The sequence below is a fragment of the Crocodylus siamensis genome, chromosome 7, assembly GCF_052110815.1.
Source record: "Crocodylus siamensis isolate JL-2025a chromosome 7, ASM5211081v1, whole genome shotgun sequence".
NCBI classification, from domain to species: Eukaryota; Metazoa; Chordata; order Crocodylia; family Crocodylidae; genus Crocodylus; species Crocodylus siamensis.
Genome location: NC_143401.1, coordinates 70,657,525 through 70,675,444, shown reverse-complemented (window position 1 = coordinate 70,675,444; position 17,920 = coordinate 70,657,525). Strand labels below are relative to the sequence as shown.

The 17,920-nt window shown below is 41.0% G+C and overlaps 1 protein-coding gene across 1 annotated transcript in view; it reads left to right on the top strand.

The window, feature by feature from the left end:
* ADGRA1 (adhesion G protein-coupled receptor A1) overlaps positions 1–17,920 on the top strand; it is a 553,479-nt gene that overhangs the window by 279,419 nt on the left and 256,140 nt on the right. Inside the window, exon 8 of the mRNA XM_090057369.1 lies at positions 11,608–11,772. Within this exon, the coding sequence (XP_089913495.1) occupies positions 11,608–11,772 (165 nt within the window). The remainder of the gene's footprint in view (positions 1–11,607; positions 11,773–17,920) is intronic.

Below are 17,920 nucleotides of genomic sequence, written 5' to 3'. Positions count from 1 at the left end.
AGGGGGAGCTGGCTGGTGTTGCCTGGCCTGAGCTGGAAGCGGGGCAAGTGGACCAGCTCAGGCCCAGCAAACCCCAGCTGGGAGCTTGCTTCCCCTTGGTGACATCCCTGGAGCTGGGAGGGTTGCTCCTTGGCTACAGGCAGGCTTCTCAGGCTCCTGCATGCAGGCTCAATTCCTGCCCCTCCCCTCCCTTTCCAATTCAACAGGTGAATGTCTGTTGAGTCAGGGCGGGGGGGGGGCACTCTAACTCATGGGGCTTCATGTAAACCACCATGAGTTAAAATGGGGGCCTGAACATCTGTTAGCACCCTTGGGCTAAGCACAGACAGTCGAAAAGCCTGAGGCTGTGTCAATTCAGTATTTGCAGGTTAGTTTAAGTTGCAGAGACTAAACTGAAAATCAAGTGAACAGACATTCAGTTTTGATTTAGGGAATGCAGCCACATGCCTGCAGTGGCTCAGGCCACGAGCCAGAGGGGTGCTAGAGCATGCCTCCCAGCCTGGCAGCCACTGGCAAAGTGAAGAGACTGAAGACGGGGAGGGCTCAGGTCTAGCACACTGAGCCAGGGAAGGAGGTTCAAACCCCCTCCCTGATCCCAGAACCCAGCTGGGGTTTGCCTGGGGGGGCAGTCCCTCCCATGCTTTACCCCCTATCCTTACTCCCTTCCTCATGCCCTTGCCTGCTCTGCTACAGTGGTGAGCAGTGAATAGCTGCTGTGCCCCTGCCAAGGAGAACCCAGATAGAGTCTCGTGCCAGTGGGAGAGGGGGTTTAAATCCCCCTCCCTCCTTCCCCACTACCTGAGCCTGCCAGCGCATACTCCCCACCACTCCAGCGGGGAAAATTCTGGCAGGGGCTCCCCACTCACCTCCCAACCCCCCACCCCAGCAGACCCGGCTGCAGTCCCCAGCTGGGTTTCCCACCGACACCCCCTTATCAGCCAGCTCTCACTACTGCAGGTAGGGAGCAGAGAGGCGGGGCCAGCCCTGTTCTCTGGAGCGGACAGCACAGTACAGCCCAGGGCTACAAAGCATCTGGGATCCTGAACAACTGTGATTTAACTTGAACAAGGAAGGGGTTTGGAACAGAAGTTTCATAACCTGGTTTGACTTAAATCAGTTAAGTCTACATTCAACCAAACTTATCTTAAACCTGTTTCAGCCATTTTGGAATGGGTTTATGTGCACTAAACTGTTGGTTTAGATCAACTTCTGATCACTTATAACAGTTTCTATCCCTAGCCCTAGAGTACTTCCATCAGATATCTCACAGGCCTCACAAAACAAGGTTTACAGTGTTTTTGAAATATAATATAGAATCTCTGAAGCCAGCAGATTGTCCCATTTCCATTCATATGTCTATTTACATATTCTTATATGGAAAATCATGTATGCTTTGCTGTCCTGTTTGCTCTTCTCTCAGCCCTTTCCTTTGCTTACCAGGTTGTTCATGGTATTTCATGTTTATAACGTTATTACAGAGTATAATGGAGAGCTCAACTTTTGCGACATTGTTATATAAGCATTTGAAGGATAAACCTGACAAATAATTTAAAAATTAAAAATTAATTAATGTGGTGAACTCAGTATTTTTTTTTTGTGGGGGGGGGGGTTGTTTTGTTTTTGGCTAGTCCCAATGGCATGTAATCAAATAATCAAGAATCATCATAAGGAGGTTAATACTTCTCATGAATCATCTAGGAAATATTTTACTTTAAAAGCTTTTTATGCAATTTTGCCTATTGAACTGATTGTCATAATGTTATTTTTGTCTGAGAACTCTATTAGTGCACAAATCACAAGAGCTATGCAAATTGAATAAAACTTTAATGTTGTAAGAGTCTGCAGACAACTTCTCTGAAAGCAAATGGAAGTTGTACAAGTCTAACTTCATTGTTCCAAATAATTGCTCTGGCAGTTAAATAGATTCCAAGATACATAGAAAACTATTGCCTGTTGACATTACTTCTTAAAATGCCAAGAAAAATATTAATAACAAAAAGCAAGGATTTAACTTTAATAGTGAAACAAGTTTTGTCCTTCTCTCAGATACATCCAACTGGTAAGGAATTATAAAATATATTCTGTTTGAAATAAGCATTGGCCTAGCTGCTGTTCTATTATGTAGTTTTAGAGACTAACCATAGGCCATAGGATACAATCATTTTTGAGTGTCTCAGAGCTGCTGTTATAGGTCCTTTGACCATGCATCTGTAAGCTAGTTTTTTTGTGCTATTTCCAGGTGCTGGATTACATTAGAAGAGTCTATCCTACTTGTGGTTAGACTGCTTCCAATACAGTACAGATTGCTTTCAGTATTGTTAATTTGTGAACGTGGCTTACAGCCACTTTTGCATGCATTCTTCACCTTCAGCCTTAGCGCCTGGTCCTCTGTACTTATTTAACAAGCTTAGAGGCAGAATATAAAACAAAACAACTTTTACTGTGTTACTGTGTAACAGGTTTCCTGTTCTACAATGAGAAATTGCCATGCTCCTCTATTATTGCTATTATTAATATATTTATTTTCATATTATGAGAAACCATGTGAGTAAAAAATCACTGTAGGTCACAGAGTGATTGACCTATACTTTTAAAAGATATCTGACTTTTGTCAAGTTTTTAAGTGTCAGCTTGAGAGTATTATCTTGGGATAGTATTTTGGACTGCTGATGTCACTTCAGTCAGTATTATTTGTTTGACAATCCGAAGTAAAATGAACGTAATAGAGTGCTGACACTGGATCTTTTGGCTCATATTTTAAGATAAAGTTTCTTTCTTTCTTGTTCTTTTTGTTTTGTTTTGTTTTCGGTTTTTTGTCAACATATTTTTATAAAAATTCATCAAATAATTAGATTAATTCTGTTGACATCCACTGGGTAGCATGATCTTTTCAGGAGATAAAATAAAGCAAGTAAATTAAACACTAGTTAAATGGGAATGAAATGTATTGTCTAATATATTACATTGTTTAAATGTTGAATTTTTAATATTTATAGATTCAATTAAGCAATAAGTTTATGCTTGTTTTCTATTTCAGAAGAAATAGAAAATCAAGTGCACTGAATTTGCTGTAATCCTGACAAATTGATTACACCTGGAAAACATTTTCTAGGCATCTCCTGTGTTGCATAAAATACCCTGAAAAAGTACTTATTTTAATCTTCCTATTCTCTTGCTGCTGCCTGGCACAAGCTTTCTTTGAAAGGCCTCTAGTGCTTTAAGGCTATTTATTTCAGGGATAAATAAGTAATTTTGTCTCAGAGAACATACTAGTAGTTTAAGTTAGTTTTTAGGTACCTAGATTTAAACATTCTCTTTTGGTTTTCCATGCTTTAACCTTTAATTCTCTGTGAAGGACTGCATTCCAAGCTGCACCATGCTCTAGAGACCATTTAAAAAAAAACTTCTTTCATATTAATAGTTTATAGAGACTGGTTTAGATGTAGGCTATGGGAGACTTTTTTGCCTAAATTGTGGAAAACAATCCTTGATGATTCTTTGTCTGAAGAAGAGTACCAAAAAAGGTAAATGCTGTTTCTGTTCATAGAATTTATTTTTATTTCTTCCCCGAAACAGAGCTTGATTCTTCCAGTATTGTACAAGAAATTAGGTCAGATTCTAAAACCTTTTTTTAAAAATAAAAAATAAAAATAGTCTTCTGTACCTTCCTCTTTGATTATTCTGTTTTCTGAGATGTAAATGGCTGTCGAAATATAAGCTAAATGTTGCTAAGGTATTACTTAGGGAAAAGAAAGGAGTAACTCTGACTAATGAGACCTACTTCTGATCCAATTAGTTATACATATCTATAATGATGACAATCTATGCTCCAAATGAAAATCTTTTGCCATCTGTTAGATGATTAAGGGGGCATGCTTTCCAACTATGTTTAGCTTCCTCACTTAGCAGTGACCAATGCTGCAGGCTGCTGTAGAGGATTATAGACTTTTTGGGAAGTGTCACATTTACACTGCAATTAATTTTCTAATGTGTCAATCATTACATTTGAAAGAGGATGAATTGTGCATTATTTTTTTTTTAGTACGGAGAAGGAAACATGAAAACGCTTTCCTTTCACTGTTCTCTGCTGTAATTAGAGACAGATTCATGATAGATTCATAAAGAAATCTAAATAAACAAGGCTTCTATTCTACCCTCTGTACTCATCTCTAACCTCTCCATTTAGAATTTTTCAGTGCCAAATTATGGCTGTCCCCTGCCATGAATGCCTAGGCTTTCCTGTATTGTACTGCTTGTTTCTATAGAAGATAGTAACTCAGTTGTAGGACAAATATATTGTTTACTTAAGTCTTTCTGTCTCCTACTTCACCTTTGGAAGTCTCACCAATTCCACAAAAGAGACAAGATTGGCAGAGTGAAAATTCTGTGCATGAACCCAGTTGTCTGCATGAGAGGGATTACTGGTAAAGCTGCAACTATATGGCATCTTGTGTGAATAAGCGCTGAAATAGATGTCACCAAATGAAGCAGATCAGCTGTGCCAGGATTTGTGGTGGCACAGCAAATCCACTTCATTTGGTCAAATACATGTCATCCATTGTCCTTTGTGTTGGTTTTACAGGACAATGCAGAAGGTGTTCTCCACTTCCAGAGACATACCCATGGTAAACTCTGGGGTTCCCAGACATCCTGGGGGCACACCTCTGGTGGCAGGAAAAGCTGGAGCACCCTGGTACAGTATGTGGTTCTGGACCCACCAAACAGCTGATTCATGGTCCTAGCCATGGCACCATACCAGAGTTTTCTAGTTTTCCCTGCTTCTAGAGATGTACCCCCAGGATCTCTGGGGCATATCTCTGGAAATGAGGTGTCAGGATTCTGTGCTTGCAGACATGTGCCCCCAGCAGTCTCCAAGACTTTGCCCCATTTCCAGAGACATGCCAGAGATTGTTGGGGACACAATTCTGTAAGTAGGAAAAGATTAGTAGGTGTTCCTTGGGTTTGAGGGGTCCAATTATGCACAGAAATTCCTATGACAGACATGACTAGTAGGGCTGTGCGAAATGGCTATGTTTCAATTCAGTTTTGGATTTGGCCATTTCGGAGTGACAATGATTTGCTTCAGTGTTTTGGATCACTGTTCTGTTTCAATTCAGCCAAATCTGTTTCAGAATTTTGACACTGTTTGGGTGATTCTGTCATAGGCTATAATGGGGAACCACTAAAATGCCTTTAACTTTATCATTTCTTGCATGATTTGAATGAAAATTGCTGGGGTGGTAGCCTCTTCTGAGAACATGAAGTCTACCAAGTTTCAAGGAGACAGGTGGAGGGGTTTTTATGAAACTGCACCTCAAATTGTTCAAAGCAAAACTTGTGTCACGTGTGTGTTAAGGCAGAGCAGAATAAAAACAGCAGGCACAGTAGCCCCTTCTCAGGACACAAAGCCTGCCAGGTTTCAAGGAGGTAGGTGCAGGGGTTTCTGTGAAACTGCACCTCAAACTGTTCAAAGCAAAACTCATGACGTGTGACTTTGTGTGTGTGTTAAGGTTCAGCGGGATGAAAACAGCAGGGATGGTAGCCCCTTCTGAGGCCAAGATGCCTGCTAGGTTTCAAGGAGAAAGGGGCAGAGTTTTCTGTGAAACTGCATCCCAAGCTTCTGAGTGCAAAACTCGTGTCACTTGTGTGTATGTAGGCAGAGTGGGATGAAACCAGCAGGGATGGTAGCCTGTATCAGGGGGTCTTTTTGGTTCCAGTTAGATCTCCACCTGCTCACTTGTTTTTGGGCCAACCGCCTGTTATTCTTTTCTGCCATGCCTTGATGGAAAACTGATTCAGATGTTTCCCAGGTAGGAGGATGCCCGTTTAGGTGACTTGGGGTGACATCCATTCTGCAGCTCAATACCTTCCCGACACTGCGGCCCATGCCTCAGATTGCATTCTTCACCCCTCCAGCCATGGTCCCCTTTGGCTCCCCCTTAGGCCTTGGCCCTGTCTTCAGGCCAGTCAGAATCCTGAGCCTCTTGCTCTAGACATTTCTTGCAGTGGGCCCCTAGCCCTTTGATCCCCCTTTGGGTCCTGGCCACAGCATGGACCAGTTGAGGGTACCTTTGATACCTTTTATTAGACCAACTGAATAGTTGGAGAAATATATCTTAGCAAACTTTCAAGTTTAAAAACCCTTCATCAGGCTGAGGAAGCATCTGCAGTTGGTGTGTGTGTGCTCTTCCTGGATGGAATGAATAGTGAAGAAGCCAGAGGCTGGTATGCATGCAAGAAAGCCAGTCAGTGAAAATGTAAATTGAGGTATCAGGGGGTGAAGGACAGGCTGGGAGGGGGGGAAGAGGGGAATGTACCTGGGGAGTCAGATGTCAGGCAGGTTATAGTGTGTCATAATCCAATGTCTGTATTGAGTCCATGAGTTTTTGTATCCAGGAGGTTGATGAAGTGAAGTTCATAGGCTCATCTGTGAAAAGCAGTTAATAACAGTGCTACTAAGAACATGCTCTCATATTTCAAACAGCCTTTATGTCTATCTCCATCAGTTGCCCAAAACCAACATATATCCTAACCTTCATCAAATTTGTACCTCTAACAGAACTTTAGCAGTTATCTCAAATACTTTATAATCAATTGTATCAACAGATCAGCATATCAGTTAAATTACACCTTATAGGCCACTGTTGTTCAACCTCTCTGGCCCCATTGGTCACATGCTTGGTTCAGGGCCAATATACAGTCTGAATCCTGTGTGTGGGTCCATCTGTGGGCCAAATCAATTGTGAGATCTGTCACTGCCAGTCCTTGGCAATAAAACCAGTTTCGTTCAATACGAAAATGAAATTTGCAGTTCCTACCTGAAGATCAGAGCCACAAGTGTACATGAGAAACTGTAGTATTTTTTTAAGTTATAGATGTAGATAGTCATCACACAGTGTCACCAAACTGTATAACTGAATCTACTAAAGGCTATTTACCACAAGTTACTGGCTATCTAATTTCTTGAGGGTTAAGACAATGGTCCTGTAATGACTGTATTGAGAGAGTCATTCTCCACTGTATAAAGGAAAATTAAAAAGTAATATAAACTGTCAAGTAAATAATCTCCTGGAGATTATTATAGTCCACTTCAATATACATGAGCACATCAATCTAATTAGCTTATATATAGGTTTTTATTTATATCATTTTAAACTAGTCTGTCTATCTATCTATCTAGTTGACCTTTTCAACGAGATAATTTTCAATTCGTATAGCATGATTCAAATTGAGAAAGGTTGGTACATTTTTTTTTTTTTACTGCATATTACCTTTAAAAATTTGCTTCTGGCAGAAAAAGTTTGAGTGCCTCCAGCCACAAGACTCTAAGGTTTTGCTTTCACTGCCTGATATATAGTTTTGAAATCTGTTAAATAACAATGAAATTATGATTTTTTTATTGTGCACCTTCCCTATACTTTGCATGTAAATCATTTCTTCCAGGATGACTTCTAACATTTCAACAAGCTATTGGGCAGATTCAGTTACTAGAATTTTTGTAAAATAACCATATATTTCAGGGAAGTGTTACTTTATTCAGTCTCCCAAGCCTTTTCAAACTCTGGAACTTATTTCCAAAATATACTGAGGTGCAGACAAAGGAAAATTCAGTCTTGAATCACTGACACATTTAAAGTGTAAAATCTTTGCTTCTTAAAATGTATCAGTTATAATCCTTTTTATCTGTGAGATGTATCCAATTGTACTGATGGGCCATGTCCAGATAAGCATGGACATTTGCTTCCCCAGGGACAAGTAGCAGTGGCATATCTTCCCTAGGCTAGGTAATGCCCATGCCATGTACGCTTTGGTATATGGCAGGTTACCCCAGTTCGGGTAGAGGAGCCTGGGACCAGCACCAAGATTGTTTCAGCAGCCTTACCTGGGATCCTGGGCACCTCCTAGGGCTGAGCCAATGGCAGGAAGCTTGGCTGGCAGCTGAAGCATGGCTCTGGCCAGCCAGGATCCGGTTTTGGGTGGTGCGCGTTGCCATCACGTGCCACCACGCTTTTTTTTGGCATGGGCTTTTCTGACCACAGGATCTCCCGGAGTCAAAAAATCCCCTCCCCCCTTCCCCTCCCCATACTGCAAGGTAGCAGGGTAGGAAACATCTGCTATGTGGAATGTGGCACCACAGACAGGTCCACGCTTATCTGGATGCAGCCATTAAGTCCATTGGACCCTACTGAAGTCCATGCAAAAGCCCTGTGAACTTTTATGAGGCCAGGATTACATCTATTATATGAAAGTAACCCAGATTTACTGGTTGAAATATTTGGGAAATAGTAACAATGGAAGTTTTAGGAAAACTAAAATATTTATAACTGTGTTAGAAATATTATTGAAAATGCATTATGAATAGTGTTGTTAGAACAGTACAGCTACCAGCTCTCCCTGGTGGGAGGAAGAGGTTGGAGGAGAAGCTACTAAGGGCTCTTTGTATTAAGGTATCACTCTCTCTTTGTTTTGCAAATTTACTATCTCTTTGTTACAGTAAAGCATATACTCCTTAGCGTTCTCATGCAGATAAGAGTAAATTGCAATTTTTAATGGTCCTGTCCTTGGGGCAGAGAAGGTTTGAACTTTTGGTAACCTAAAGTACTTTCTGAGCAGGCGTAATTAGCTAATGCATATAAGCCTATCCGCCCCGCATACTTAAGTAGTTAGTTATAATGCACATGCGACGGATGACGTGACGTCATTTCATATATGTTTGTATGAACCGGAAATGAGATGTAAGAGTTCCTGCTTCTGCACACGTGCTCAGGAGAGAGAGGATAAAAGCCAGCTGAGAGTTGTCCTCAGCGGTTGGAGTGATCCTTTGTTTCCGCTCCAACCCTATTTGCAAATATACCTTTTGTGTTGCTAATAGAGTGTGTCTGAGACTGAGAGTTCTTCGCCTCCCGAGAAACGAACCGCAGCCATTTCTGCAACAATTGTAACACATACACAAAATGTACAAGCATTTTGTACTGCAAAGTGTACTAGTTTATGTTGCTGTAAATATTTTTAGTTTGAGTATGACCAGGTTTAATATGTGTTTCCTTTGCTGTCTGTTTCTTAGTCTGGAAAGAAGCAGAAGTTACTGCACGTAGGCAGATACCCGTGGCCTTTGCTAGGCCTATAATCTAAGATTACCGTCTCTGTTTACTGTAAACAAAAGCTAGTTTCAGTTGCATTTAGAGAGGGAGAAATCAAACCCCTAGCTTGAATAACTAAACTGAGCAGTGGTCTTAAATTAACTGGTTGAGAGAGAAGCTGGGGGTAGGGCAAGCCCTGATTGGAAAAGCTTAGGTGATATCATACCAGGTATCTAGGGACTTCTCAACTAAAGCCCAGCCTCTTTTTCTTGGGGCTGCTGAAGGCTGCACAGCTGAAGGCCAGCTGGAAAGAACTACTCCCCATGAGGAAGTCTCCCCCACTCTTCACTGGAGAAGTGAGTTGGAGCTGTGTGAAGGGAAAGCCTCAGGCACAGGGAGAGGAAGTCAGTTTTGGGGCTTGAGACCTCTGTTCCCTCCTTCTTCTTTCCCTTTTTGTTTTCCTAGGTTTTGAGTGAGGGTATTAATCCATGGAGTACACTGACCAGGGTTAGAGCTTGGCAGCTTGCTGGCAGTTTTGGCCAGGGCTGGCAAATTTGGGCCAATCTTGAGTCCTTGAGCAGAATAATTTACTAATTATCTGATGAGGGTTGGAGCCTGGCAGGTTTTTGTTATTGCATATTTGGGCTAGGATTAATATCTTGGCACACTTTGTGCCAGGGCTGAGAGCTAAGAACCTAACATGCTTTAGTTGCTGTTGCAACTTCTTTTCTTTCAGCCTTACTATGTGGTTGTATGTCTTGTTGGCAGTTTTGGCCAGAATTAAAGGCCTGGCAGATTTAAGTCAGGTCTAAGATCTTGAGTGGGATAATACCATGGGGATATTAATCCCTAGAGGAATGGAGTCCTAGCAGTTATTGGGAAAGATAGGTCTGGCCCCCTTAGCTGTTTTGCAATTGTTGCATCTCAGCTAATCTGTGTATCTGAAGCCAGCTGTATGTTCAGGCTCAGAGTGAATAGGCCTAGGTCCTTTTTTTGTTACTGTTGCAATTTGTTTTGTCTCAACCTAGTCCCAGCTCAGGGCAAATAGGCCTGGTTTCTCCCTTTTAGTATTTTACAGCTGTTGTGTCTCATCCTTGTTGTGTAGCTGAGCCCTACTGTACATTCAGCTGCAGGCCTAAATAGGCCTCGATCCCCTTGAGTTCTTTTGCCGCAGCAGAGTTGGGGAATAGAACTAGGAATTTTGGGGGTGTGGTATGCTAACTGAAGCCACAAATAACCCCCTCAAAACCAGCATGTAGAAGTAGAGATTGACATTTTACAGCTTTGAATGGAGCAACAAAGTGCCCCATGCTCTGTAGCTACTCCCTGAGGTTCATCACATCCCAAGGAGCATCACCTAAAACCAGGGTGGGCCTCCCAGTCCAGACTATTGCTCAAGGGCAGGTATAGGGGTGCAGGCCCCTGGAACTACCCTTTGGAGAGCCCCCAAGTCACAGATTGCCTGGGTATGGATGAAGCCTCCCTAAGACGATGCAACTTATAGACTATGCTGCATAGTTAGTAGTGTTTTAAATTGCATTTGTTGTTTCCTTTGTTTTCTGTAATAAATCTGCCCTTTTGTGTTTATACTCCTTGTGAAGAGGGAGTTTTGTTTATGCAGGACAGCCCAGCCAAATTCAGTGATCCCAGATATCTGAGTAGGGGCTCAAGCCATAGTGAAAACTCATTGGGTACCCTGAAATTTGAACCCAGCCCTTGTTGCTGTGAACTGGTGCCTGGCAGAAGGGTTACATAACATAGTTTCATCCCCTTTTGCCTACTTCCTTGAATATTTGGCATAGAGACACACTGTGATAGCATGGTTTGGTCCTGTATAATGTTTTGGTTATAAGGGAGAGTGGTATAAATTTGAAGGTTTATCTTGCCCAGTACTTTGAGTATTAACACCTATAATTTCATATTTAGTAGGGAGAAACCCCTTAGGTTATACCATTTTTAGTTTGTTCCTAAAACCTGCATTCAGATTAGTTTGAGATGTGCAGTACTAGCAAATTATAATTTACCTCCTTGTATTTGCATTCCCAAGTCAAATTATGGCAGCCCTGCCAAACCGCAGACAATCCACAAGAGCCTGGTACATGTAGCCAAAGCATCTGCAGATACTGAACCATAAATGCCAATGAATTGGCTAAGCCCCTTAAGGAGTGAGAAATCCTGTATAAATTAAGGCTCCCCTGGCAGCATTTAATCTTGTATTTTCTAACTTTCAAATGTTTGACTTAGCAACCAGAATAACATCCTGTAACAGTTTTTATATGCAACTTATACTCATTTGGAATTACCTGTACAACTATCTACAGCACAGCTAGAAGAACTAGTCTAAATTTAGGCTGGTGAAATCTTCATAGCACTTTATCGTTTATTCTGTCTGTATAGTAACATAGTCCAAAAAATATTTTTTATTTTCAGAGGAAATCAGTAAAGCTAACTTCTTTTTTTTTTTTTTAAGAAACAGATGTCTAACTCTGCATTGGTTAGTGGTCAATAATATATTATTTTTTTACAGTGAACTTATCCTGTCCAGCATTGACATTGATGCAACCGGGGACTGGGAGTGTCTTGTCAACAATTCCTATGGAACCAGTAGGAAGCAAGTAGAAATTGTGGTACTAGAAACAGCTGCACCGTACTGCCCTGCAGAAAGAGTAATTAACAATAAAGGAGATTTCAGGTATGATTTTTTGTAAGTTTAAAATAACCAACTATGCAGAGGGAAAAGATTTGTCTTCTATAAAGTGTATCTGTAAAATTACATATTGCACGCTACAATAGGTTCTTATCTATTGCTCCAACAGCATTTTTATTAGTAAGGTAAGGTATTGCAGACTTGATGAAGGTGGATAGACAACTGATTGGATCATCATGCACAATGGACATATACAAGTCCATGGGGCTGGATGGGATACATCTGGGGGTGATGAGGGAGTTGGCTGATTGCAGAGCCACTGGCCATCATCTTTGAAAACTCATGGCAACTGGGAGAGGTCCTGGATGACTGTAAAAAGGCAGACATAGTGGCCCATATTTAAGAAAGGGAAAAAGGAGGATTTAGGTAACTACAGACTGGTCAGCCTCACCTCAGTCCCTTGAAAAATCATGGAGCAGATCCTGAAGGAATCCTTCACCTGGAGGAGAAGCAGGTGATTAGGAACAGTTAGCATGGATTCACCGAGGGCAAGTCATGCCTGACCAACCTGGTTGCTTTCTATGATGAGGTGACTGGTTCTATGGACACATGGGAGACCAGTGGATCTGGTATATCTTGATTTTAGTAACTGTCCACAGGTGAGCTAAGGAAGTATGGACTGGATGAATGGACTGTAAGGTGGATAGAAAAATGGCTGGATCATCAGGCTTAGAGGGTTTTAATCAATGGCTTGATGTCTGGTTGGCAGCTGGTATCAAATGGAGTGTCCCAGGGGCCAGTTCTGGGGCCAGTTTTGTTTCATCAGTGACCTGGAAAATGGCCTAGAGTGCACTCTTAGAAAGTTTGAATATAGCAGTAAGCTGGGTGGAGTAGTAGATATGCTGGAGGGTAGGGCTAGGATTCAGAATAACCTAGATAAATTGAAGGATTCAGTCAAAAGAATTATCAAAAGTTTCCACAAAAACAAGCGCAAAGTCCTGTTTTTAGCATGGAACAATCCCATGCACCAGTACAGGCTGGGGGCTGACTGTCTGGCCAGCAGTTCTGCAGAAAAGGACCTGGGGGTTACAGTGGACAATAAGCTGAATATGAGGCAACTGTGGACCCTTGTTGCCAAGAAGGCTAATGGCATATTGGGCTGCATTGGTAGGAATGTTGCCACTAGGTCAAGGGAAGTGATTTTTCCCTTCTGTTCAGCACTAGTGAGGCTACATCTGGAGTCCTGTGTTCAGTTTTGGGCCCCCCACTACAGAAAGGATGTGAACAAATTGGAAATGGAGATGGTGAGGGGGCTGGGACACATGACTTATGAGGAAAAGCTGAGGGAAATGGGCTTGCCTAGTTTAGAGAAGAGATGAAGGGGATCTAATAGCAGCCTTCAACTACCGGAAGGGTGGTTCCAAAGAGGATGGAACTAGACTGTTCTCAGTGATGGCAGATGACAGAACAAGGAGCAACGGACTCTACTTGCAGAAAGAGATGTTTAAATTAAATACTAGGAAGAACTCTCTCACTAGGAGGGTAGTAAAACACTGGAACAGGTTACCCAGAGAGGTCGTAGACTCTTCATCCTGGAGGTTTTTAAGACCCAGCTAGACAAAGCCTTGGCTGGGATGATCTAGTTGGGGCTGATCCTGCTTTGAGCAGGGGTTGGACTAGATGACCTCCTGAGGTCCCTTCCAACCCTAATTTTCTATTATTCTAATTAGTAGTCATTAGTGGCTTAAAGTTTGTGTAGGAGAAAGTATTGAGTCACATTCCCCATGGGGCTGGTCTGGGCTTGATTCTGTTTATTATCTTTATTAGTGATTTGGAGCATGGGATTAAGTGAACACTTCACAATATTGCAGATGGCACTAAATTGGGTAAGGTTGTCGACACCCTGGAATATAGGACTAGGATCCAGAATGACTTGGATAAACTGAAGAATTGATTTGAAATCAATCTAATGAAATTCAGCAAAAGCAAGTACAAAGTCCTGCACTTAGAACAGAGCAAAGTTGTACACGAGCAGCTGGTGCCTCCTGAGTCTGGGGAGGCACCAGATCACTGATGGAGATGGGGAGAAGGGGAGTCCCCATGGCTGATTGCCAACCAGGGTGGAATGGGGAGGTTCCCCAGCAGCTGAGAGCAGGACCACCAGCAGTGGAACCAAATACAGAATGGGAAGGACAGCCCATCTATATATATTTTTTTACAGTGAACTGTAAAAAAAAAGTGAACTGCATTGGTTGAAATACTGCAGAAAGGATTTGGAGGGGTCAAAAGGGATCATAATCTGAAAATGAGCCAATACCGTGCTCTTGTTTGCAAAAAAAAAGACAATAAGATACTAGGCTGCATACATCACTTTCAAATCAAGAGAAGTGATTTGCCTGGTATTTTTTACACTGGTGAGGCCTCACTTGAAGTACTGGGTCCATTTCTGGGCCGCTCATTACAAACAAAACAGACAAACAAAAAACAGTTCAGACAATCGTTAAAAAAAAATACAGACAGCCAGTGATATAGTTTTTGTATGCAAGTGATACAATTTAGAAGGGGTCCAGTGGAGCACAACAAAAATGATTAAAAGCTTGGGAAACATGAATTATGAGGACAGGCTGAAAATATTAGGATTATTTAGTTTAGAGAAGAGGAGACTAAGGGGGAATTTAATAACAATCTTCAAACAGCTAGAGGGCAATTAAAAAGAGGATGCAGTGTGGAAATGTGTAAGGAAAACATTAGGGAAGTGGATTTTTTTAAGGGATTTTGGAGGAGAAGCAGGAACCAGAACCACATGACTAGCTAAGTTTCTGAGGGCCAACACCAGGTTTTCCAAGGACTTTGAGTGCTTCATGGAATGTAGTATAGAAATCTCTTCTTCAATACTTTCATAATAGTGTGGGTTCCCAGCTTGAGTCATGAATGATTTCCAGTTCATATTCCTTTTTGGCTAATTAAAAAGTGGGTGCCAAATTATTTCTTTTGTAATGCAAATTGTAGTACAAAGTGGTTGATAAGCTCTGCACTAAAGCATTAGAAGATACAGAATTTTTTCCATACTATTCTGATGAAACCAAAGCAGTTTTGCTTAGGTGATATTGACAGAAATAAAATGAATAGAAATAGAATATAATTCTTTTGCAAAAACTACATTGAAAAAACTAAAAATATAAAATGAAAGCTGTTCAGATGGGTTGAATTATTTTTTGTGAACACAGTGTCTGAGTTCCCCCCAAAATTGCATCTAAAACATTTAAAGAAACAGTTGGACTTCTAAACATTATTTTCTTTTGTTTTGGTTTTTAATAAATATTCATCTTACCTAAAATTGTATTTTGAAAGATAACATATTTGTTGTCTAACTAATCTTTCTTCCTAAAATTTCATATGAATTCCCTGGTGTATATAACAACAATGATCAAATATAATTTTGGATTTATCTCCAGTTTTATAACAATATTATTTTTTATTAAAGATTTAAACCTTAAAATGGACAGTCCCTGAAATCCACTAAGGTCTTTACTATTGATATTGTGTTTTAAGTATAAGGCAGGAGAGATGTTATATTGCTGCGTATAAAATCACAAGATAAATTTTTATTACCTGAAAGTAAGACCATTGTGTTCTGTAATAATCCTACCAGGAGAGCAAGAAAGAATATTGTTGCTGGATAAATTGTAAGATGAGTTTAAGTTTAATTAATTAATTAATTAAAGTAAAAATGGGGATAAGGGAGAGTAAGAAGGGTTGAAATATGCTATCCTTTCCTTTTGTAGTGAAGTACTAGAGCTTTCCAAACAAGTTGCTAGCTTAAATAAATCTCTTTGCCTTTATCTTTAAACTGTGAGCATGAGTTATTTTTCATAGGACCTTCCCTCCAGTTCTAACGTGTAATACGTCTGGGGTAAACCTCCCAAAAGAGGGAAGTTGTCTATCCTCTTTGCACACTCCTGCAAGAATACTGTTGTTTCACCACAGATTTCCAGGAATTTATTAACATAATTTGAAGAAATATGGCTAAATCCCTTGCATTCCTTTCAAACATTTCAACTAAAGTTTGTTTGTCTGGTACTGTAAAAAAACTGCCAATGCATTCTACCTAGAACTAGTGAACTTGGATGCTTTATAATTAATCACTTTAACAGATATAATATAAACTTGAACCAAGTGCTACATAATACAGCTTTCAAATGACAGTTATAAAGCTCATCACACTCTTGCCAGTAAATGTCATTCCTTCTTTATAAATAGAAGATACATAAATTCCTACAGAGTGATCAAACTAACACCAAGGGCATTTTGTGATTTTATATAAATCAAAAGAACAGGAAGGCACATTTCTCTGTAATGATCATCTTTCAGAAAGTCCACCCATATATGAAACATATATCAAAAGCATGCTGAGTCTATGGATTCTTTTGGTATTTGAAGGGAATGAATTTAAGATTATAGAGAACTTCTTTGGAGAAAACTTAACTTCAACACATGAAGCTTGTTTCAGAGGCTTCTCCTCAGAGATGTAGCTAACACACCAGCAATTTTTAATGGAAAGACCTTTGAGGTTTTGATACCATAGCAAATATGTAGGTAGAAAGATTTCAGTCACAAAAGCAGAACTAGAAAGAGCAGTTCCTTTATTGGGAAGAGAAGCACGAAACTCTGTGGAAGCATGGCTCTTTCAGTTGAGAGTCCCAGGTGGTATTTATAATTGAAAGTTGTGATAAAAATTATGCATTTTGAGTAAGAGTAAACTGACCCTATGTACTGAAAAATGTGAGATTCTGTATTTTTTTTCACTCATTATGAGTGAAAAGCTGATTCTTAAATGCTAAAGGTAAAATGATGATGTTCTATCTTTCTTGATCATAAAAAGATAATGCCACCACTGCATACATTAGGTGTGCTGTACTTGTTGAATAGCCTTAGGGGAAAAACAGGGGGGTGAAAGGGAAAGAAATGAGGTGTACCTCTGTATATAAAAGTGATGTATATGTATTCTGAGGTGCACTATGAAGTGGAGGAAGGCCTCTCGTAAGCCTCTGGGTAAAGGCATAGAAGGGAGAACAGCAGGGGAGGATGCCATTGTGGGTGTCTTCTACAGGTCATCAAACCAGGAAGAAGAGGTGGATGAGGCCTCCTTTAAACAACTGACAGAAACTTCCAGGTCATAGGACTTGGTTCTCATGGAAGACTTTAATTATTGGGACCTCTACCTGGAGGGAAACACAGTAGTGCACAAACAGTCCAGCAAATTCCTGGAGTGTTGTGGGGATAACTTTTTGATACAGATGGTAGACAAGTCAACTTAGGTAGAAGCTCTTCTCCACTTGTTGCTCACACACAGAGAGGAAGTAGTTAACATGTGAAGGTGGAAGGTAACTTGGGTAACAACAGCCACAAAATGATGGAGATGGATCCTTAAGGGAGGAAGAAGGAGAGCAGCAGAATATTGTAATGTATTGTAAGATGAAAGCACCGTAAGGTAGATACATCATTGGTTGGATCATTGGGCTCAACAAGTAGTCATCAGTGGTTCAGTGTCTAGTTAGGAGATTCCCCAATGGTCTATTTTGGATCTGATTGTAACAGGTGCTGGGCACACTTGTTAGTTTAAGAAAGGAGAAAGCTTGGAAAGGCATTGAGTCAGTAGGCAGGGGAGCATCTGCTCAGAAAAGGCTGGGACTTAACTGAGAGATAAGCCCAGGGCTAGAGCTGAGGCAGGCAGTCTCACCCTGGCTGCTGACATGGAAGGAATTCATAAACAACCAGCAGACAGAGGGAGACTCTGTACTCCCAGGGGTTAAGAGAAGGCACCCTTAGAACTCAGGTGTTATCTGGTGGTTTAGGGATTGAGACAAGGGTCAGTGGTGGTCTCAGTTGGCCCAGAAGTGGGAACAGGATCTCAGGGGTTAGACACAAAGGCTGAGAAGCAGAGCCAGAGAGCCCAAGACAAGCCTGAGGCACTGGGATGGCCAGGGGAGCCAAGTATACTTAAGGAGCAAAGAACAATTAAAGAGACTGAGGCCCAGGTAAGAGACTAATGGATCTGACATAGGGGCACCTGGGGTATGGGGATGCCCCTAGGGAGGGCCACTTACTGGATGGGACATAGAGCATGATGGGTAACATCTGCAAGGCATGAGTATGGTGTCATGTAAGTTGGTGGTTGGAGCCATGTAATAAG